Genomic DNA, 23,017 nt, shown 5'->3' on the forward strand with positions numbered 1-23,017 from the left:
TAGTAGTAGTTAAAATGGATTATGAGAATTTAAAATCTGATTTTACATAAATGTTAACTACAGTTAACTGTATCACCATACTTGAACTCACACACAACTGGGCAAGCCTTCTAGACATGCTCAGAGTATAAATGTGTATTTTATCAGCGATGTGACCTTCCTTCATATCTACTTTTGTAAGCAGACACCACAGATACCACCCAAGCCTATGTGTCTACCCCGGATCTAGGGAACTAAGGGCTTTTTTCCATTTTTCAGAAACTTTTGTTTTTCCAGGAAAAGATATTCAAACAGAGAGACATGTATTCAGACAAGATACACTTTTTTATTTTTAAATTCACACTTGTCTTGGCATCCTTACTTGTTCACCACCAGGGGAAAGAATAGCTGAGGCTCTCTCAGTGCTCAGTTTTGAATAGAAATCATTCTCTTTTCATATCAGTATCACAGCAATCCAGTAGGGATCACTACAAACACAGGGAAGCCAAAGCTGGACTCTACCCTATGCTCACAGTTTTATCTGACCATCACGTAGGAAAGAAAAAGCAAAGACAGGTCCTTTTCATTTCCTCATTCAGAACAAACCTGAACTGACTTACATTGCAACAGCTCAATACTCCATTGAAATTACTTACAGACTGACTTTCTACTGAAAGAAAATGAAACAAGGAATTTATCTCACCTGCTTGACGCACTGGAAATTCAACTTGGTCGGATACTATAATTTGCAGCAGACTTGGAGCAAAATTGATGATCTTATAGGACTGAAATACATACAAAACAAGCAAGTCACTACGTTTAAAGAAGGCTGTGTTAGCAAATGCTGAATAAGAAATACAAACTAAGGGTTTTGCAGTGCTTTTCCACTCTCCTCATGAAGTATGAAAGGTTTTAGCACTTAGATTTACCCAGATCTGCAATAGTCCAAATAATTACTTGTAAAAGTCGAGCATGCAACAGCACATAGCTGGAATAAGTAATGTGACAAGTTTCTCAATTAGAGATTAGTGATAATGAATATTTAAATAATGCTGAGAATACATAATGAGAAGCACTAAAGATCTGTCTGAATCATTTAACTTAGCTGTGTAAGTCAAATGGATATCGATGTGCTTCATCAGTACATGCCATCTATTTGCAAAACAGTTTGCGGTAGAACACCAATAGTGAAGACATTAAAAAAACATTTAAAATTGTTTTCAAGGATAAACAGCATTTGCATTAGCCATATACAACTATCTTTTTAAGGAACTAGATGTATAGTGCATCTAAATAAAAAACTGGGGAGACAGTGGAATAAACATTTTCAATTAAAATCAAGTGTAGACAGATAACATTTCGAAACCCACAGCCTTCCTGGGAACTTTTCAAACACTACATCAGCCATGCAGCTGAAGAATTTCAAAGAGAAAACAATGCTCACTGAACTTCTGAGCAAAGCAGGCCAGATTTAAAAGATGTGACTCTCTGATAGCATTATACTGCTGCCATTCACCAGGGCTCCTCCAGCGAGGAATCACTGACTCAGCAGGGTGCAGTTACTACTAAGCCTTGGCAACATCAGTAGGTTCCAGCAGGTCAGATCTTTCATCCCTTGGATCCATGTGATTTATGTTCAAAGAGAGATGTTTCTTGGGGCTAGATGGCAGCAGCTTTCTGTACTTCACCTTTTATAGTGTCTCCTTCCCACTAGATTATGCCTGGCAATACTGTGGTTGTTTCCAGAGCTGTGCTTTAAAGCACAAGTATTCAAGTGTACTACATCCTCCCATAAAATCTGCCTCACTTGAAGCTGTGAAATAAGAAGTAGATTCTGCTCTCATGTACCCAGTTCCTTGATCTAACATTTCCATAATGAGGTAAAATTGCATTCCTTTCATGATGCCTAAGTGTACCGGCTGCATCGCGACACTATCATTCGATAATGTTACCAAATCACTTAAGTTTCTGGCCCTCATTTTATCCATTATAATGACAGTGTAATTCTAACCTACTCTGCACTCACAGACTCATTTGATGTTTATAGAGTAATCTGACATCTAAGATAAAAGCAGTAGTGAAAAATCAAAAGCATACTCTCCTGCAATTCCCTTCTCTATAAACTTTAATTATCCATAAGAAATGCTCCAGATGAAGTAAATCTGTAACAGCACAGAAACTCCATTTATCTACAGACATGCTGAACTGGCTGAAGCATACTGGATTCCAAAGATCACCTTCTAATTGAACATCCTGGAGTGCAAAGCTTGCCCTTCAGAACGCGTGGGCAGAATCTGGACAGAATCTGTGCAACATTCTGATAGGGCTGCATCCTCCAGCACTCAACACCCAACCCCCAGGGAGATAAGGAAAGCATGAGAAATCCCAGCAGCACAGAAAACCAAAAAATATGCATGAACTCTTAACAGTCCTTTCTGTTCTCAGCAGTGCCAATATGCTGTTCTCAGATCCAATCTACACACAGCTTTCACTACTATAAACACACCAATTAGAAATGCAACTTTTTGTGGGCTTGTTTTGTTGTTGTTGGTTTCCTGCTGTAATTCCACCAGTACCACATTTAGGGCGGACACAGTGATAAACACTATTATCTCCCTTTCTCTGTCCAAACAGTTTTTACTGAGTCCACACTAAAGTCAGCACTACTCCAGGGAGCTTTATTGGTACCACTTGCGCTGGTGTACAAATGCTGTCCCTGAAGTTTTGCCAGGATAAACACAAATGCAGTTACTTGGCCTGTGTGCCAGATCCTCTCAGCAAGCGCCAGGAGTGACAAAAGACATGTTACGCAGAAGGTACGCACGTGTCCCAGAGGGGGTCCCATCCCTTCCGGCACACGGATACGGTAGGGATGGGTTCCTTTACACTTCACATACTGCCACCCCTAAGGAGATCACAGGGCCCACCAAATCCTCCTATTCCATACTGTTATCATGGCCATAATTCAGATTTTTACACGGCTCCGTTTACTGCTCGTTCTTAGAAACACAAATGCTGTAGAGATCAACAGAGATCGTGAGCCCATTTTAGAAACAAGACACCCTATTCTGTTGTATTTGTGAAGCTCAAATTCCATCCCGCTCACTTGTGCAGCAACAAACCCGGTCAGGAAAACCACATGGTGCTTGCAGTTTTTAGAACAGAGGACTTTTTAAAAAGCTGCATGCAGCAACATTTTTCCTATACCAGCACATTCTCACTTGTTTAGTTGTTATGCTAATTGTGATCTTGGGACTATCCCTTCCCTGCCTTGCTCCGGACATCAGCGAGTAAAGCTGTACAGATCCCACGAGGGCAACTGTCAGGTGTGCACTGTGTAAATGGAAAGAGACAAGGAAGAGACCTTGCAGCTGGGTGAGTTCAGCCAGACAGTTCTTTGTATCACTGCAGCTGCACCTTAACAAAAGGAGAGTTAGGAACGTCATCAGTTCCACAGAAGGAACGGAAAACTATCTGCTGATTTTGAAGAGCCATGCCCAGGAGCCGCAGGGAGGCACCAGATGGCTGAAAAAGACCTTCAGCACAACTCCAGTTAACACAGCACGCTGCTTTGTGCAGTTTGTGAATAATTACATTGCCTTGACCCCACATGGCTGTGATTTGGTAAAACTTTCTGTGAAGGTGCTGATCCACGGAGGCATGTATTTATTTTGAAGGAGAAAGTGGAAGTTTTTGAAAAATAAACTTTCACTGAGTACTTATAAAGAGTAATTATTTTAAAGCTGTGTAGAACACATCCTGACTGTTCTTGTAAGAATCACAGCTCAGAGCATTTATGATAAAAAAATAATGTCATTTAATTTTCATTGGGATTAAGAAGATGGGAAACAGCACCGTGCAAGGCTAGCAGCTAAACTGGGAGAGGCATATAGCATTGGGAAGATACAACTGGGTAAATTTACAGCAAGGGAGAAGAGATGCTCACGTCCCCATGCACGTTGTTCCATCTGTGTCCACTGTCTCAAGACCCGTGCACTGCAGCTGTACAGCTTTCTGGACTCTGGTCCTCCTTTGGCCTAACATATTCTTCCCTGCCACAGTATCACAGATCCAGTCCTCAAAAGATCACACATTATACACTACTGAACTCATCTCAGGAAGAGTTATTCTTGTGTCTCAGTTGCTGTCACATTTAAAGCCCACAGCAAGCAACTGCTCCAGAATCGCACTTGTCAGTGACCTTCCCACTGCACTGACAGCAATCACAGTGCCTGAGTGCAGGATGGCACTGAAGGGTGCCTCTTCCCCTGCAGAACAACAGGATACTCTAGGATAATGGATATGGGACACCTGGAGGCTTTTCCTCAGGTTCTGCAAGTGAAGCCAAGATCATTCTTCTCAACCGGTAGTAAACACCACTTTCTCTGTACCTCTGAATCCAATTATGGCACATAAAAGTTGCTGAAAAAACAAGGCACTACATCTTTGTTTGCAAAGACAAATGCAGAAGAAATTTGTATCTTGAATTCATAAGCAATTAACTGTTTACAGAGATTATTTTAAGGCTTAAATACATCTGGATCCAAATGCTCAACTACCTGGTTTACCAAGCTTTATTTTCTGTTTGCTGTGTACTGAAAATGTGTTACTTAGAAATTCCATCAGTATTTGTCACACTTGGGAATATTTCTGCAGTTGTTAATAGTATTTTTCTCTCTTGTTTTTTTACATGTCAGTCACAGACAGTTGTTGAAACAAACTAGAACTTCAAAAGACACTTTCTTCTTTCCCTGCCTACATGCCAAAGTACTGTGTGGGGAGGGGAAAACACACAGTGAAAATAAGCATGTATAAGAACCTACCTGAGCTTCTTTCCTCTGTTAATTCTGCTGTCAAATTTATCCAGTCTCAATGAAACTCCACTTTCCACAGAACTTCTAATCATCCAAGTCAACTTCCTCATAAAATTGGTCTTCAATACAAATACCTGAAATTCCTTCCTGTAGGTATCATGAGGTGCTCATTGCTTTCAGAAGGGCCTTAAGATCCCTGTCTACTATGGCAGCTGCTCAAACAACATGTAAAGATACAGAAGGAAGCCAAACTTTATTCTGGACTCCTCTGCTTTTGGGCAATCTTCTCACACTTCCTCCAGTGCTGCTACTCAGTTCCTGTCAAAGCCAAATTATGTCACTACTACCCAATATTAAAACAAACAGCTGTATTTTTGAAACTGTGTTCTTATTTTCCCCTCTGTTACAGGCCAAAGAAATGTATTACAGCACACTGGGCCAGCTAAGATTAATGCATAAAACCTGTATGGAAATCCTATCTGAACTGGAATCGAAATGACTCTGTATGTTCAGTAATCAGACAGTACATTCCACAGCACCCTAAGAACTGGCACATGAAAGCAGCATATAGCCTTAATATAAATAAATAAGTAAATGAACTCAGCAGAATTTCTTGAAGTCTGTGAGACACATGTAACAAGTGGAATAGCCTAGAACAGATACTGAAAAAGGATGCACAAAAACTGAGTATCTTTCTTGGTATGACAACTGACTGTTCGAGTAAGTACAGTGTGATTGACAAATACAATCATAAAGTGCACACTGATTATGATGTGACAGAGCGGAAGAAAAAAAGGTGGGGTGAGGGGGGCAAAAGAAAAAGAGGAAGATGGAAAGATGTGTACACTTCAAAAACCAACAGGCCAAAAGGGAAATGACAGCAGTTACATGACAGAGATTACTGACCTGGCAGGAAATTACTGCTCTAGTTTAGCAAGAATCAGATTTCAAACAAATCCCACACTTACGGTTGTGTTCAGATCACAGAGAGAAGTGAAGTTTGTTGATGACTCAGAAGCAGCATCGAGCAAGGAAAAAGATCAGAAAATCCTATAAAGAACTGAATGATCTTTAGAACTGCACCAACAAAAATGGAGTGGGGTAATGGGACAAAGTACATGGTCAGAGACTCAAGAACAACAGGAATCTCTCCTAAAAGCTTGAGGTTTCTTAGTAAAGAACAAACATAGGATAAAAGGACCTTGTCATATTGAGTGATAAGAAATATGTAGATGTTGGACATGAAGATAATTGTAGATTTGGGATGTACCTAATGAGGTATTAGTGGCATTGAGCACAAGATTTTCTGGAACACTGCAAACACAAAGCGACCTGGTCGCACAGGAAAGATCAATTCAAAGGAAAACCAGTGCAGGGAAAAGCTGTGCTCTCCTATTATTAGATTTCATAAATTCAGTTTTATGACACAGCAAAGGAAATATTGCTTGTTGAGGCTGGGAAAACAGGCCACCAGGGATCAGCCCCTGACAAATATGTCAGGGAGGGTACCAAGAAACCTATTCTAGTTAAGAAGTGAGATTGCCACAAATGGATATAAATGGACCATAAACTAATTTTGCCTGGAAACTAACACTTGTTTCTAGCTGCAAGAGGAAGAAAACTCACAAGCAGCCTTACGGTAGATATAATAAGGGCAAAAAAAAAAGGAATCTTGATTCTATTTCTGAATGCAGTTAGATGATAATCTAGAAGGCAGACAGCAAATTCATTGATTTGGCTCTACCTTTATCTTTATGCAATAGGAACATACAGAAGAGAAAGAAGCATTTTCAAATATGCTGGGACTTCTTACAGGTAGAAAAGCTTTTATTCATTTAATCTCCATTCCCTGTGCTCTACACTGTATGCAAACTGTGGAGTGGGGACCATTCTGATACTGTCCTAAGGGACTCTCAGTACTGGTACAAGCAAAGAGGTACCCACAGAGAGGCACTATATTGGTGGACTAGTAGGATTTGTAGCATTTGGGAAGTTCTTGTCACTACCTGGATTCAAACCTGAATGCCAATGTACGCTGCAGACGGGCTAACACAGCCAAGTTCTACCCCAACACCCACCAGTGTGCCTCAGGAGCAGCATCACTGTAACCACGGCACAAAATAAAGGTGACCCCTGTTCTGTTCTTATTTTACCACTTCAGGCACCTATTGCTGGAGAGTTTTCTATTTGGTTGGTGGATCGGTTCCTTTGCTAGAACAAGATAAATGCTAGAACAGCATCTGGAATCCAGCACTTGCAGGGACACAATGACATGTCAACACCATCATTAGGCACATGGGAGTCTGACACATCCCTTTGAAGTCTTGCTTCAAAAGCACTGAAAAGCTTCAAGATGTCAAAGCCCCACGTTAAGCAACATTCTTTCGGAGCACTTTTGTTCCTCTCATCCAAGGAGTAATGTCAAACCCAGCACGGCATCAGTACATTATGTCAGTCAGATACATTGTGCTTCATTTATAACAGGAAGCCTACACAAAAATAGCTATGTCTTAATTTCGAGATTCGTTCTTTATAATAGTTAGGAAAAAATGTGTCAACTATTTTAATGAAAAATCTGCATCTCAACCTGTTCTCAATAAGTCTACTTGCACTCTTGAATCCAAAACCTGTGTCTTTCACGAGAACTGTACTTTCCATCATCTGAATTTAAAACATCTTACAGCTCTCAAAATGCTTTCAAAACTGTTCCTGAGCTTCACAGTAGTTACTGGTGATGTGAAAACAGCATTAGGAGCATGACCCAGGAACCCAGAGAGCTGCCTCTTTGTTCTCAACAGAACACTGCAGTAGCAGTAGTTCGTATTGTAGTTTTGACTTACATGCAGCAGGCTGCTGACAAATATTTGTGATTTCCCTCTCAGCCCTTAACAGTAGGGATAAAAATAAGTACTGATGAACTTTTAAAGTAACTATGCCAAATAAAGAAAAAACGTCTTGCATCCTTATCTAACTATTCCCAAGAGCATTCTCAATGTCTAGCACTTAATCCACTGATTTACTAAAGGACCTTACCAACTGCTAAAGCAAGGATTAGCTGTATCTAATTCAGAAGGAGTTTTAAGTTGCCTAAATAGAAAACTAAGCCAGAGGAGCAATCCCGAAGCAGCCGTAACTCCTGACAGCCAATGCTCAGCGACTGTTTTGTTATCACACCGATACAACGGAAAAACCCAAGTCCCCCTACAGAACTGATCAAATATTCCACCGAAGCACGGGGGTTAAAGCTTTGCTAATGCAAAGGTACAAGGGAGCTTTCTCTTTCCTCAGATGTTCAAAGGCTGCGGTCAGAGTTTTGGTTCAGTGCGTAGCACCGCTGCACTAGGGAAAGGTTTTTACATCAGGAAAAGGTTCTTCCCCCAGAGGGTGGCTGGGCACTGGAACAGGCTCCCGAGGGCAGTCGTCACAGCACCAAGCCTGACAGAGCTCAAGAAGCGTTTGGATGATACTCTCAAGCACATGCTGGGATTGTTGGGGTGTCCTGTGCAGGGACAGGAATTGGACTCGATCCTGATGAGTCCTTTTCAACTCCATATATTTTACGATTAACTGCGGGATGCCGCGACCAACACCGCCCACGAAATCAAACGCGCCTTCCTCCGAGTTCCACTCGCCGCGCTGCCGAACGGGACAGCGGGAGCCCCGGGCGCCAGTGCCGCCCGTCCCTGCGAGCGCCGGGGCGCGACCCCCGCGGGGCCACACCAATGTCACCCCCTACCCAACCGAGCTGCGACGCCCCGGCCGCGCCAAGGGCCGGGCTGCCGCCCTGGGGAGCGCTACTCCGGAGGTCCCGGCACCGCGGGCACAGCCGGGCGCGGGCAGCGACCCTCCCGCCCCCCATTCCCCCATCCCAGTGTCCCGTCCCGGGCGGGCGGTCCCGGCGTGGGGCAGGGGCGCTCCCCGCCCCTGCCGGCGGGGCCAGGCGCCCCCGTGCCGCGCGCGGGGCGCGCCCCCCCCTCACCTGGTTGAGCTCGTTCTCGGCGGCCACGCGCAGCTTGGGGTCTATGGTGCCCTTCAGCGCCTGGATGATCCTGTTGGGATCCATCGCGCCCTCCCCCCCGCCGGCGGGCAGCGCTTCCCCGGGGCGGCAGAGGAGGCGGAGGAGCCGCCGCTAGCGCCGCCGCCACCCCCCCGTGCCACGAGCGCGGGCCCGCGTCCCGCACCCCCCCCGGCCCCTCGCCACAGCCATTCACCGGTTTGCGACAGATGGGTATCGGGAAGCGGGCGCCGCTTTACGGCCGCGGCGCCGCCTTCTGGCTTCGGGAAGGGGTCGGCGAGAGGTGGCCGCCATCTTGTTGTACGGACAAGAGCGGGCCGGGCCGGCGCGCGGTGGGCGGGGTTTGCGGACCGTGGCTCCATGGGGGCGGCCATGTCGCTGTACGGAACACGGGCGGCACCTCCCGCCGCGCCCCTGCGCGGAGTATTCTTCCATTAGGACTTAAAACCCCCAAATTTCCTTCTCCACAGTTTACTCAGTTTTCTAGACAGCTTTCCAGAGTGCATGCCAGGCTTGGCTGTTCTGTATTTGCGGCCTCGTGAGTTGTTCGCACAAGAATTAAAAGTGAGAACCCCGGGACTGAATGGTGGTGTCAGTTCCACGGAGAAGAACTGACATCGTTCACGCCGTTATCCAAATGCCTAAGGATGTGCAGCTGCACAAGAACGACTCTCAACGCACAGGAAGACAGAAGTTTGTTGCCAGGAGCTTCCTAAAATGCATAGTTGGGACACACACTACTGCGCTGCTGAGCATGTTTCCGTGGGATACTTGTCCTCATCACTACGTAGATTAGCAGAACCTGAAAAGGGTTTGCTTATCTTAATGCTGTTCGTGTGTGAAAGGGGGTGGAAGGTGCTTACCCCTCAGGTTGTCAAACACAAACACCACTTTAACTTCAAACACCACCTCTAACACTTCTAACTTAAGCACCTGACCCACCCTGATTCTCCACCTCTGTCGTCCTGTTTCTCCCTTAAATTCTAGAACACACAGGTGAACCAAAGTAAGGTTTAAGCATCAGCACAGGTCTAAGAAAGATGTCTGTCAAAGGTGTAGTTACCACAAAAACCTCATGACTAATATGACCTTGGTGAGCCAAATACTCTGGTTACTTCTGCAGGTGATATTTTACATAACATTTACAAACCAGAGACGTGTGATGAACTGTTAGAAAGAACAGAAAGACTATTTGCTGTGCTTAGGAAGAGTCAAACGGAAGGGCAATTACAAGATCATCCCATTATATTGGTGCCTTAAGAATACAGTGGGACAACATGTTATTTGTTCATTGTAATTACAGGATAAACAGAGGAAGATGTTAAAGCAGGTGGCACTAGAGTGATTTAATAAAAAAAACCCCTCCAATTTGTCCCTTAGTAACTTTGTCTCTAATTAGGAAAGAATCGAGCTGTAACAATGAATTGCACCTACCAAGCACTTGGAGATCCTGGGCTCTCTTGTGGTTTTCATCACTTTTTGAAGTGTTGCAGAACACCTGATCATTATCTTTCTGTTTTCCAGTAACAACAGCTCTACAGCATCCAGGACGAAATTGTAGGCACTTTCATTCACCTTTCCTTTTCTTCTTAAAAGCAGATGAGAATACGTTCTGTAATCATAAAATAGAAACAAAAACAATGTTAGTGTAAAAAGTATGTTAACTATGTAATCGTTAACTATGGCAATTTTTTGTTATTTTCCCATTTTGGTTAAGATGGTAAATAAGACTAGTCCAGTGGAAACTGCCCATTTCAAAGATCTTGGATCACATATCATACCCAAACCAAATTACTTTAAAGGATTTGTGGTGTTCTCTCTCTACTCCCTTTTCCCAAAACGTGATGTTATGGACAGTTTAAGAGCAGATCTGTTTCATTCCATTTCTGTGTATTCATCTGTGGTGAGAGAACTTAAAAGGTATGAAATTTATTTGTTGAAGGACTTCAGTCTTGCAGAGCTGGTGACAAAAAACATATCAATAGAGAACAAAACATGCTTAAAGGCTGTTGTAATATCTTCCTCAAATGTTTTTTAGAATTTTATTGCACTTACTACCTGTATGTAAAAATGGCACTTTTAACACACAACATTGATTACACAAAAAGTGGAAGAGATTTTACACCTGAGATTTGGCTTTTAAGACCTGCTTTTTGTGCTCATAGACATCAATGAGGCAATGCCAGCAAGTCTCCAAATCAAGTAACATCCAGTTCAACAATGCTTATTTTCTTTGTAATATGTCAGCAGTGATTTAATTGTGGAATTATTGTTGCAAGCATTGTAGTCTACCTGTGTGCTGGATTTCCTGTTCTTTCTGTACAACATGAACCTCCATAGATACCAATGGCTATGTTGTTCTAAAAATAAGTTTAGTCATTAATTGAGATATTTTTATGTAACTTCAAAAACTTCAGGATGAAAGTAACTACTTAGAAGCAAGAACTCATATTGTTAGAGCAAAGATTCTGTTAATGCTTTAGGCTTGACCTACTTCAAAATTATGGATCTGGAACTGAATTAGAATGGTTGGGTTTTATTTATTTGTTTGTTTTTTTAATTTTGTTTGCTACTCTGCAAATAGAGAATCTGAGGTAAAACTCTGAGATTTGCTTGTCAGCTCTCTAACTGCTGGTGATTGAAGTCCCAGTGTGAAAGGGACAAGTGATATACAAAGAAACTGAAATCAAAAAATTGAAATCCAAATTGTGCCAGCATAACAAGTATAGGGGGGGGAAAAGGAAGATAGCACCAGGGAGGTACTGAGATATGGGAAAGCAAAGATTTTTTTTTTTTTTAAAGCTCCAAAACATTCCAGGTCCACTATAACAAGAGTTTTATACAGTATTTAGAACAAACAATCTTATTTTGAAACCCAGTTGCTGAAACCAAAGATTTTTAAAGCAATGCAAGTTTGACTTCAACAAAAATCAGACCAAGTTCCTGACAGACTTGCCATCAAGATAATCTGATTAAGTTCAAGAACTTGGGGAGGTGGAGGAAAACTAGAAAAGCCTTACATATTGCAGGTTACTTGGAATTAGTCTTCTGACTTTCGGTGGTTTAGAAATGCGTGTGGAGTCTCGGCTGAACACAATGTGTAACACTTTCTGCTGGCATAGAACAACAGCTCCCTTATCATGCCAACCAAGTTCCTCTACGACAGCATCTGGTTCTAAGTTGTAGTTAATAGCAGACACTCATGGAAAGAAAATTATCTTTGTGTGATGTGCTACAGGCTAAAAGTGATCCTCTGTTTTCAATATAGGGTTTACTTCATTGCAGTAAACTAATGACAAAGTGACTAGATCTGTACTTAGCATAAAGCCTTTGTTCCATACCAGCCACATCTCAAACCTTAAGTCATCTAAGGTCCAAAAGATATATGAACTGATAGGTTCATACCTATCCAGCTAGGTTAGTACTTCACCATATTATTTTTCAAGTACCACGCCACCTGGAAATGTTCAGTCCACAGATACAAATTTATAAGTTTTTTCATTTTTAACAGGATTGTCCATAGTTGGGAGACAAGACACAAAATTAAGTTGATCAAGGGCTTGTGAACAAGTGCTTAACTGGAGTTAACTGATTTTTAACTGGTTATGGTACTGTATCTCTCCAATTATAATACACAACAGACTTTTCATATCCTCCACAATACTCAAGCAATTTTCTCAAAAGACATGTATAGATTTGATAAAGAATTAGCGAGGATGACCTGCAGCAGATAAATGTATTCCAGTCCTCCAGATACAAGGCTTTGATCAGAGTTAAAATTCCAAAGCAGTCAATCATCCCCACTGACTGTTTCATTGGAGCAGCTGTAGATAACAAAGCGGTCAGGGAGGAAAAGGTGCGTAAACTGAACCAGTACAACAGAGCAGTGACATTCCCTGCACCACCACTGCAGCCTGCAGGATGGAGGTTTCCCTAGCTGCAGGCAGTCAGCCATGGCAATTCTGGGAGGTTATTTGTGATGTCGCCTCACTTCCATAGCCTGGGGAAAAAAAAAAACCAACACAGAAGTACTGGTACCCTAGTGCTTTGAAAACTCTAGGAAGGAAACCTGTAATGGTTTAACCCCACAACCAGGCAGCTCAGCCCCACACAACCGCTTGCTCACGCCCCTGCAGGGGGATGAGGGAGAGAACTGGAAAGGCAAAAGTGAGAAAACTTGTAGGTTCAGATAAGAAGAGTTTAACAGGTAAAGCAAAAGCCATGCTCAAGCAAAGCAAAATAAGGAATTCATTTACCACTTCCAATGGGCAGACAGGTGTTCAACCATTTCCAGGAAAGCAGGGCTCCATCGTGTGTAATGGTGACTTCAGATGTCAGACACTGCAACTTGAATGTCCCCTTCTCCTTCTTCCCCCAGCTTGTATTGCTGAGAGCAACATCATAGAGTCTGGGGCATCTTCTCTGTTAATTGGGATCAGCTGTCCCAGTTGTATTCCTTCCCAGCTCCTTGTACACCCACAGCCCAGTTGCTGGTGGGGTGGTATGAGAGGCAGAGAAGGCCTTGATGCTGTGCTAGCACTGCTCAGCAATAACCAAAACATTGCTGTGTTATCAACGGTGCTTTGGTCACAAATCCAAAACAGAGCCCCATACCAGTTACTCTGAACAAAATTAACTCTCTCCCAGCCAAAACCATTACACCCACCCATTTCAGGGTAATTCCGATATTTCACTGACCTCAGGAGAAGGAAACATGGAAATTCACTCATTCCAAATCAAAATATAGTGTTAGTTCCTTACCCTTACAGTTTATCTTTAGCAGGACACACAAGAGAACTAAACTGGAGAGAATTTAGGTGGTATCTGATTTACAAAGCAAGACAGCAGAAAGAAATTAGCAGAACTATGATGCCCCTTTGTATGTTTTAATTAGACCTGACTATCATTCTTGTACAGTTGGGGCATTTTTCCTAATGCAACAGTTCAAGCAACTCCATTTAACAATTACTGAGGAAAAAGGTGCTGTCAGACAGTATTTACATGAAGTCTATGCAGTGTTACCTCAAGTATTTTCAAGTTGTGAAACTCACCTATTAAATGGTTTGCCCAGAAGCAGAATAAAGAACTAGGCCATTCGTCTGGACATTCTGAGGTAGACTAAAGCTGTGTCAGTAAATGCACTGAAATCTTCTGAAATACTTTGAGAAGATTTCAAAAAGTATTCATCTAGAAGCATAAAGGATGAGTTATCAATACCCTAGGTGTTTATCATCATAGAAAACCATGACGTCACATTTTTAGATGTTTTGGAGACTAGAATAACAAGTTTTCTGCCCTTGGACTTTGGCCAGCTATTGGTGCAGAAAAAAGGTGCTTTGCTTGGTCTTCTGCAGTATTTTTTTTAAACACAGCCTTAGCATTTGAGGTTCAGTAACAGCCTTTTGAGTTGCTTCTGCTCTGAAAGCTTCTTTATGACAGCACCTGTTCAGTTGTGCTTATGCTCCTTTTTGTAGCAGAGGTTGGCAAAGGCTGTGTTCACAGCTGACTAGAAACAGTAAAAACCAAGAGCTGTAGATGAAAAGGTACTATAACCCATAGCATAAAATTAATCATATTTTTAGTTATTCTAAGGGAAGAGAATTGTCCAAGTTTTGTATTTTGTTAAATAAAAAAATATCAGGAGAAAACAAGATATTTTACTTTAAAGTAGCTGCTACTGTAGGGATTATTCTAATTCAGGCTGATAAGGCCTAAAAAGCTTTGTGTTTTTGAGAAGCTGTGACTTACAGTCAAGTTCGCTATCAAGGAATAGTACAATTATTAGATTCATCATATCCACACAATTCTGGTTGTACTCTTTTTAGTTAGGGATTTGAAAATATGTATTATACAAATGGACAACAAGTTCTGAAAGTAAGATGTTTATCTATGATACCTTAAAGACACGCTAGGTAAAGATACACTTTGCTAGAACTACCAGTGAGATATCAGAGACAGCCTGGGAGAAGGGTGACTCAATGCCCCACATGTCTAAAAAGAAAAAAAAAAAAAAAGCTTGTTGTAGATCTGTGAAAAAAGCAATGGAAGTCTGTCTGGCCACAGCTGCAAAGCTATTGCAAGCTGAAAGTTATCTTACCACTTCTGCCTGCCTACCATATTTCTCAATCAATTTACAAGGAGAGTTCACATTCTGAGGAAAAAGTGCTAATTAAGCTGCCACTTACTCTGTTTTGACTGCTCTAGAAATAAGGCTCTTCACTGGCTAAAGTCAGAACTAATGTGTTTAAAAATACAAAATACAAGCATAGTGTACAATAGTTAAGGCTTGACATTTTTGTAATGCTAAAAATTAAATTCCCTAAAGCTTATCCTACCTAAATATCTCAACTCAAAATTTGCCACAGGAATTAAACCAAGACCTGAAGTATGGTCACCACTTAAAAAAATCTGTATGAAAACCAAATCTGAGCTTGGAACAAAATCAGGATCTTTATGTGAGTGACTTTATGTCAGAAGTCATGCCAGACTTGTTTTGGCACCTGCATGGTAGCAAGGGCAAAATGTTTAAAGTTGAAGTTGTGAAACCAGTTACCTAGAAACAGCAGCTTTATATCAGGTCTGAAACTTATAAAATTCAGGGGTTTACTTTTATTTAAATAAGCAGATAGCTAAGATGCCTTTACTTTGTATAGTTCTAGTTCAGCATTAGATATACCAGTCAGGCTTGTGCACTGGCTACCTTAGTACACTCAGATAAAGTGCTTCTTACTGCTAAAACAATCTACTGAAGTTTTTCAAAGGAGGAAGAGACAGTGACCTACCTTCTTACTAGTTCATATTACCATTTTAAACATCAGAATTATTTATAGTATTTGACACACTGCAGCTCAGACAAGGACATACCTCATGTCTTTTCAATCCTCAGGCCACAAGGGAGTGCTGAAGGCTGGTCAAACCACCCAATAGCTGCAAGAAAGGAATTTCAGAAATGCTTCCTAGCACTTGTGTTCAGGTTCGATTTAAATTGCAAGCAGCAAGTTTCAAATACAAAGTTCCTCAGCAGCCTTCTCTAATGAGGAGATAACTTGCATTACAATCTGATTCAAGTCTCATGGGTGAGGGAAGCAATACACATTTATGCTTCAGAAGGGTGAATTTTAACTTTAAAGTATCTTGGAACTGAATAACACTGTGAGCTAGCCCTTCAGTGAGTATTTTAAGGTTTAAGAATTTCAACTGCATCACTACTGAAGGACTGATGCTATTACAATGTTAGACTCTGACAGGATATGTATATGGAATAAGTAGTCCTAATTAAGTATGTAGCATTTCACTTCTCATTTCTTGGCCTTTCAGTTAAAAAGAAAGAAGGTATATAATTAAATCTTGAATTCATTTTGATCAAGGGAACACTTGATGAGGACATCAGGCAGGAACTAAATAAACAAGTAATCCCAGTTAAACACAGATTACCCTGAATTACTGAAACTTGGAAGATCAGTTCTATGCAATAATATTCATGTATCTCCCACATCAGGTATAAGCTCAGTGATATATTTTAAAATTGAAACCACGAGCAAGATTAATACTAAAATGCATATTAACTTGTTTTATTGAGGCACAACAAGGCATTGTGAATAGCCCATACTTGAGGCAATCAATAGTGTAGTAAGCTGGACATTAATACAGTTTAGGGTAAGTGCAAACAATATACATTCACAGCTTTATTAGCAAGGCTACATCACAACTGATAAAGTGCCAAATTAGTGCTGATTCAGTACCCCAACTCCATGATTTCACCTTGCACAACAGGACCATCATTTCCCCCCAATAATGGAACCACATATCCTCTATAAAGTCAGTAGTAAGTGCAAAGCTAGTCCCACCCCCCTCCACCAAGGTGTTTGGAGCAGCTCTTTTGTAAACATCGCACTGGATTTTAGTCCTGATAAAGGAGGTATCCCGAGAAGGTGGAGTATTTCCAGCTACTTCCATAGATGGCTCCCCGGTGCAGACGTAGCCAGATCTGATCCCCCTGGAACAGCTGCAGGACTGCATGATTACTTGCTGTTTCATGATCAGGAGCCCCGTCGTTCGCATACGCTGACACGAGGACCTCTTCGTTCTTCATGAGATTCACGTACAGCGGGACATTTACAGCCAGTTTCAGCATGTGGAAGATGAAGACATAGGTACCATTCACCGGACAGTTGAACCTACCAAGCTGGATATCAAAAGTTTCTCCAAGGTTGTTCAGCAACAGGTCAAACACAATGGGCTGGTCTAGAGTTCCAGGGGCCAGGTTGGATGTTCGAGCAGCAGAGAAGGCGACTCTCATCTGCTGCGGGAGCGGGTAGACGTGCACCGGGAGGATGGTGGCAGCTTGGCTCGTCACTGGCATGTCCACAGGGGTGATGCTGCGGGAGTCTCCCTGCCCAGAGTCCCCACTGTTAAAGGTTTCATTGTCTCGTTCTGGACTGCTCACCTGAGAGGAGTCACTCCACCCTGCTGTTAAAAATCATTGGCACAGCGTTAAGTATTATAACCAAAGGATACACTTAGGCCTGCAGGCGTAATCTTAAGCACCAAGTGCGCAGGCTTCGCAACAGGTTTGTCCTTCAGCCACAGCAAGTTAAGGGACTTCAGTGAGAAGAGAGCTTTGAAGCTGGTTTACATTCATCACACTTGCATTCAGCAATATGGGACATAATTTAGATATGAACAGCTACTTCTTATACTCCTAAGTAGGAGAGGAGGGTAAATTGCAATAGTTTTAGTTTTATTTTTTCACATATATCAGCATAGAAAGCATATGCTAACTTCTGAGGGGACATAAAATGTAATTTCCAAAAAAAACCTGCCAAAGTTAGAGCCAAGTAGTCATTTAGTCACCTTCAAGATCTGAATTTTTACTTCAAGTTACTCAACACCATTCTTCTAGAGTTGCATCTTTACTAGTCCTAACTTATGATGCTAGAATATTTCAAGCCTGACAAACTGGAGTTGCTTAAAGTTTTCTGCACTACATTTCCCAAAATGAAGTGTTTAATCTTTTCCAGTATCTAAGTTAAAAGGGTCTAGAACGAAACCATTAATAGATCTGAGAAATTTAAAACAATCACACTCAAGTTGCAAACCATTGCTATTTCCACTGGAAAGCAACATCTTAAAAGATAATCGGTGAAACTAAGGAAAGTTGCTATGACATCTTAATGCTAATGAGTACTTCTGTCAACTGTTAATTAACCACCATCTCATTTAGTTCTCTTCTGATATATATTCTATGAAACCTCCCTCAAACAGAGATGACCTGCTTCATCCTAAAACAGCTTCCATGATATGGTGTAAATTCCCTTTATTCTCTAAAGTAGTGACCTACAGCTACTGTTCATCTCACTTCTCACACGTAGCACTAGAAGTCCAGCTTTTTCCAGCCCATACAGTAGGATTAAATAATCTTGTTTACAACTTCTCAAAATATATGCTATTTTGTGCTTGGTTTCAAGCAGCTAGTCTTACTTATTTCTTTAGGTTTTATACTGCACCACAGAAGTACAGAATAAGCCTGTATTACCAAACACACTATTTTTCATAGAAAAAGTTCTCTTCCGAAGTGTCTGGGATCTGATATCTTACCCAGAACCAAGAGAAAACACAATTAAGGGAAAGCTAAATGCTTCTTCCCTGAACACAGAGAACTACCCTATGTGTGTTTTCCTAGTAATTTTATTTGTGCAGTTCAGTAGGGTACCATTGTGTCAGAACTTTGATACGTGAAGACTCCAACCTGAGAACAGTGAAATTAAATCTGCTGCTATGCAATGCTGTCTAAGAACAGTACTCAAGCTTCCACCTAGCTCAGTTAATTCATACTAAGATCAATCTATTATGTTGGTGATGGTGTACTGTTTTTCACACTATCCATAACACCCCAGCTGCTACACCCAAGCATGTCTATGTACCACTGGGAACCTGATGTCAGCCTTACCTCTTGAATTTGCTCGAGGACCAGTAGTTATCCCACCTCGTTTATAGCACTGCTGGTAATTAACATCCTAAAAGAGAAGAATTAGGAAGATGGCTGTAAGCAAATCTGACATCAAGCGACACAAATATGCCTTTTTTTTTTTGCACAACAAATTTAATCTCTAGAATAGGCAGTGATGGAGTTTAGAAATAAGGTGTAGATAAAACAGCCTTAACCATGGAAAATTTACTTCTATAACAGCTTGTATAAAATTAAAGAGCTATTTTGATGCTTGTTTAATGCAAGTTAGCTTCTGAACTATGCACTCAATTGAGTTCACTGAGCAAACTCAGTGAACCTTCAAACCTCAAGTCTGTTAGAAGTCCATAAGCCTGTAGAGAAGACCTTCACAGACTCTCCTCCCATCAAGAACCTTTGTTTTCTTACTTCTTATTTGGTATTTTGCATAACTGCATTTTCAGCTAGTCCATTTAGGGATTCATTATTTTACATTACAAAGTCGTTGTAGTGTACCAACTTTTAAAGCAATAAACCAGACTCATACAACATCTTATTTACCATCTGTTTGCATTTCAAAGACTCCTTTCAGACTAAAATTCAACCTGTTGTACAGAAATGTTATCTGTCTGAATTGACTTAATTCAACTGCTGTCTACCATTCCAAAAAAGAGTTTTGCCTAGGAAACAAAACTAATGTCTAGATTGTAAGAAATAGTTCACCTGTTAAGATTATGAAAAATCATATTAGAAGACTTAGCTCCTCTACACTGGAAGGCTACTGGAAACTTACCCTCTGAGAATATGGCATTCCAGCATAATCTCTACCAGGGAACTGAAGCTGGCCATAGTTGCCATTAGTTATTGAAGGTGAACCTCTGTAAGCATCAAAACCTGTTCAAATAACATTGATTATTCAATATTATTCATTACTTGGTTTACACTACAGGTTCAGAATATAACTAGAGCTCTTTTTTTGCAATTATGCATATTAAGCTATGCATTAAAACAGCTATTCTTAAATTCAGAATTTGGAACAGAGTCTTACTACTCCTTTAATAAATGCATTTCATTAGCTACTCATAACTATCCACTGTGGATATATCAAAATTGCATGTTTTAAAATATTAACAGACCCTAACAATTGCCTGTGATACTAATGGGATTTCCCAGAACAGCTGAAAAACTTGCTAGATACAGAAACAGGATTTAATGGAGAATTAAGAAACACTTACTTTTGCTATTACATATAACTACCACTGTCATACATTTAGTGCTACTATAATAATTTGCCTCTTGAGCTAGTAACTCATTACTTTAAAGTATTAGCTTAAGCTATTATTTAAATACCAAAGAGGACTGCAAGCAATCTCATACCAGACACCACCAAACCCTTAAATGCTGTTAAATTAGACCTATAGAACTCATCTGGTACACATTCCTACCAGGCATGAGCAGGCTCAGCCCAATAACTGAAGCAACTATCACACACTAAGTGCCCTTCCACTTGAAAGTGGAATAGACCACAGCTACCAACAACCTTAAGTTAGTATCTGCTGAAAGTCAGCTGAAACTTTCTGTAATACTTCAGCTTGCAGCAAAAGAGCAACTGGTTTGCAGAGACCAAATAATCCTCCTCTTATAACTCTTCAATTTGTTTTTAATCTGGAAGGGATCTTCACTACTGGGAGCCTGTCCCCCATCCTGGTTTCTGCTGGTAATATTAAAGCCAGCAGTGCTAAGCAAAGACTATCTTGGTTTGGGCAAATACTACAAGTGACATCTGATAAGAAAAATGCCTGCCCAGACTGTCAGCAAGACAGATGCCAAGAGAAAGAATAGAAGTGGGTAAAAAGTTCAGAACAGTAAACGAAATAAAGAGTCCATACAATTAGATAATCTAATAACCTATTAGTGAAAGTTTCTATTTTCATAATTAAGAAGGCTATGAAATTGCTCTGCCATTTGACCTGAGAATCTCAAGTACAGGGACCACGAGTCAGAATGAACTTCCTTGAATTCTACAAGAGGACTCTGTTCTTTGCACATTGCCCTTAAAGTCTGGTCTTAAGACGTTTCACATACAGAGCTTGAATTTAATACTGCATTGTGTTAAATCACATTGCAGCGTTAGTACAGCAAATTTTAAGGTGGTAGTAAACACAGACATACCTTTGTAGCCACCAGGGGAGCGATATGAATTAGCCAGTGACCTTCCACCTCTAGCAGATCCTCTGACAGACCCACGACTGTTAAGGTAAGGCTGAGGGGGTCTGGGAATAACGTTAGCCTGTGCTGGATAAAAGGCAAGGCTACTGTTGCTAACAGGAACAGCTCCATCAGATTGATAGTTCACTGCTTAAAACAGAAGGCACAGATGAATTTAAAGCTTTTTCTAACTGCAATAAGTTACCACACCTAGAAGCAAGGGCAGCATTAGGATGTTCAGAGACTGATTAAGCTGCTCTGAATATTCTGTTCTTCTGCCCCTCCATTACTTGAAATAAGTGGGGATCCCTTCCTTAGTTTTGTAGAGTATAATGCTTGTTTAAAGCCACTGAGAGCCCAGGCTGTCAATGTAAGCCTCTAATGCATTCAACAACTGCAATATTCAGTTGCATAGGTGAGAACAAGCTTGCTAGCAGCATGAAAAAGCCCAATTTAGATTAAAATCAAGTAACATTTGATTAAGAACTGTCACTTGGAATCAACACTGTTTTACTAGCAAGACCTCAGTGGTTTATCTGATAAACTAGGTCACGTCAGTATTGACATCCTTCAGAATGATGAGATAAACTCAGTCTTATCTGAATAGTAATAAGATAACTATAGAAAACAGATATTTGGGTTCAGTCTCTTCAACAGACATTCCTACCACATGTTATTAGGCAGTTCAGCCCCAAGCAACACATATTCAAGAATGCTTTTCACTCAGAGTGGTTGAGTGGTTAGCTTTAGATACAGACTTTGCAATCATGAGTGTATTTCCACAGGACCATGTTTTAAATCGATCCAAGAAGCTTAAAACTGATCCAGAGCAACAGTATAAACCCTTTTGAGAGGTCTGTGCAGAGCCACTGCACAAGGCTAATCAAAAAAATTATGATTCCCATCAAAATATGTACAGAAAGCTGATCAGCTGTACTCTCAGTGATGAGAAGGAGCATTGAAGCTAAACACGCTTTCCTGACTTCTATATTTATATTGTTCTTTGAGTTCTTAATCTTCATGTGTCTCACTGACTTCCCATACTATCAGTCTGTTTCTACTTTAAGTCATGTGAAAAATCACTCTGGCAGAAAAACAGCAGTTTTAAATGACCTTGAGTCATTTGGTTTGATACTCTTATGAACAGAGATCCCTAGTTGTTGCTTTCTTTCATCCTGAAGCCTCTTTCGGACATTTAGGGGCTAGTACCATGTCAAATTTAGTGTCAGCTACATAAATCCACCTGGTGCACTATCTGAATGTCAAGCAGGTCAGGTTTGTGTCAAATACAACAGCTCAAGACCACTTACTAAGTTCAGTATTCCTCAGGTCAGACTAAGAACTTACCCCAACTTTCTTACTTAGCATTTAGCAAGTCCCAGCACAGCACTATTACCAGAGACCAAATTAGTGGTTCCAAATAAGAGGATTTCATCATTGCTTCAATTCCAAGAAAGCGACTGTTTGACTGACAAGTATCACTACATACTTGAATTTCTCACCTACTGGGAAATTCAGGCATGTAGGTGACACAGTCTATTTATCTAGTAGAGAAACAACTTTGAACCAGCTTTTCATCCTGCTAGCAGTTTTGAAATTAAGTTTATATATCATTGACTACATTAGAGTTGATGTAAACCTCATGTTAAACCCTTATATAGCACCTGTTAAGAATTTCACTGTCAGAACTCACAGCACATGATAATGAATTAAAAGACTATTATACACTGAAGATATTTAAAGTCTACTTGAATTTCAGAGCCAAGTGCAGTTCTCACCTGAAGACAGAGATTCTTGTGAAAGAGAGGTTTGTTCTGCAACATGAGAAGATTGCAACTGGCATTGAGGAGGAGTCTGTGTACTTGCTGTAGAGAAACTCTGGTTATATCCTGCTGAATACGAAGAATCCTCTTTAATTTCCTGGTCCTTACGTGGAGGCAGTGGTGCATTCACTTTAAATACCTACAACATATTTGAAGACAAGTGTTTAACACTACCAGCTAAAGTCTCTGCCTAGTGCCACCACCCTGCTACACTGTGCTTCAAATCCATATG

At 41.0% G+C, this 23,017-nt stretch overlaps 2 protein-coding genes across 6 annotated transcripts in view; both read right to left on the reverse strand.

Moving 5' to 3' along the window:
- The window catches only part of IPO8 (importin 8), a 49,017-nt gene extending 40,087 nt beyond the window's left edge, over positions 1-8,930 (reverse strand). Inside the window, exons 1-2 of the mRNA XM_064654638.1 lie at positions 8,773-8,930; positions 683-764 (exon numbers count right to left, since the gene is read on the reverse strand). Of these exons, the coding sequence (XP_064510708.1) occupies positions 683-764; positions 8,773-8,856 (166 nt within the window). The 5' untranslated portion in view covers positions 8,857-8,930. The remainder of the gene's footprint in view (positions 1-682; positions 765-8,772) is intronic.
- Positions 8,931-16,351: 7,421 nt separating this feature from the next.
- Positions 16,352-23,017, reverse strand: part of CAPRIN2 (caprin family member 2) — a 34,140-nt gene continuing 27,474 nt past the window's right edge. For 3 of the 5 annotated variants that reach the window (XM_064654641.1, XM_064654643.1, XM_064654642.1), the window contains 5 exons: positions 22,741-22,924; positions 20,927-21,112; positions 19,548-19,648; positions 18,758-18,824; positions 16,352-17,277 (listed from right to left, as the gene is read on the reverse strand). In XM_064654641.1, the coding sequence (XP_064510711.1) occupies positions 16,709-17,277; positions 18,758-18,824; positions 19,548-19,648; positions 20,927-21,112; positions 22,741-22,924 (1,107 nt within the window). In that variant the 3' untranslated portion in view covers positions 16,352-16,708. The remainder of the gene's footprint in view (positions 17,278-18,757; positions 18,825-19,547; positions 19,649-20,926; positions 21,113-22,740; positions 22,925-23,017) is intronic. The other 2 variants (XM_064654640.1, XM_064654639.1) reach the window with 2 other exon arrangements.

The sequence above is a fragment of the Pseudopipra pipra genome, chromosome 5 (genome assembly GCF_036250125.1).
Source record: "Pseudopipra pipra isolate bDixPip1 chromosome 5, bDixPip1.hap1, whole genome shotgun sequence".
Lineage (NCBI taxonomy): Eukaryota > Metazoa > Chordata > Aves > Passeriformes > Pipridae > Pseudopipra > Pseudopipra pipra.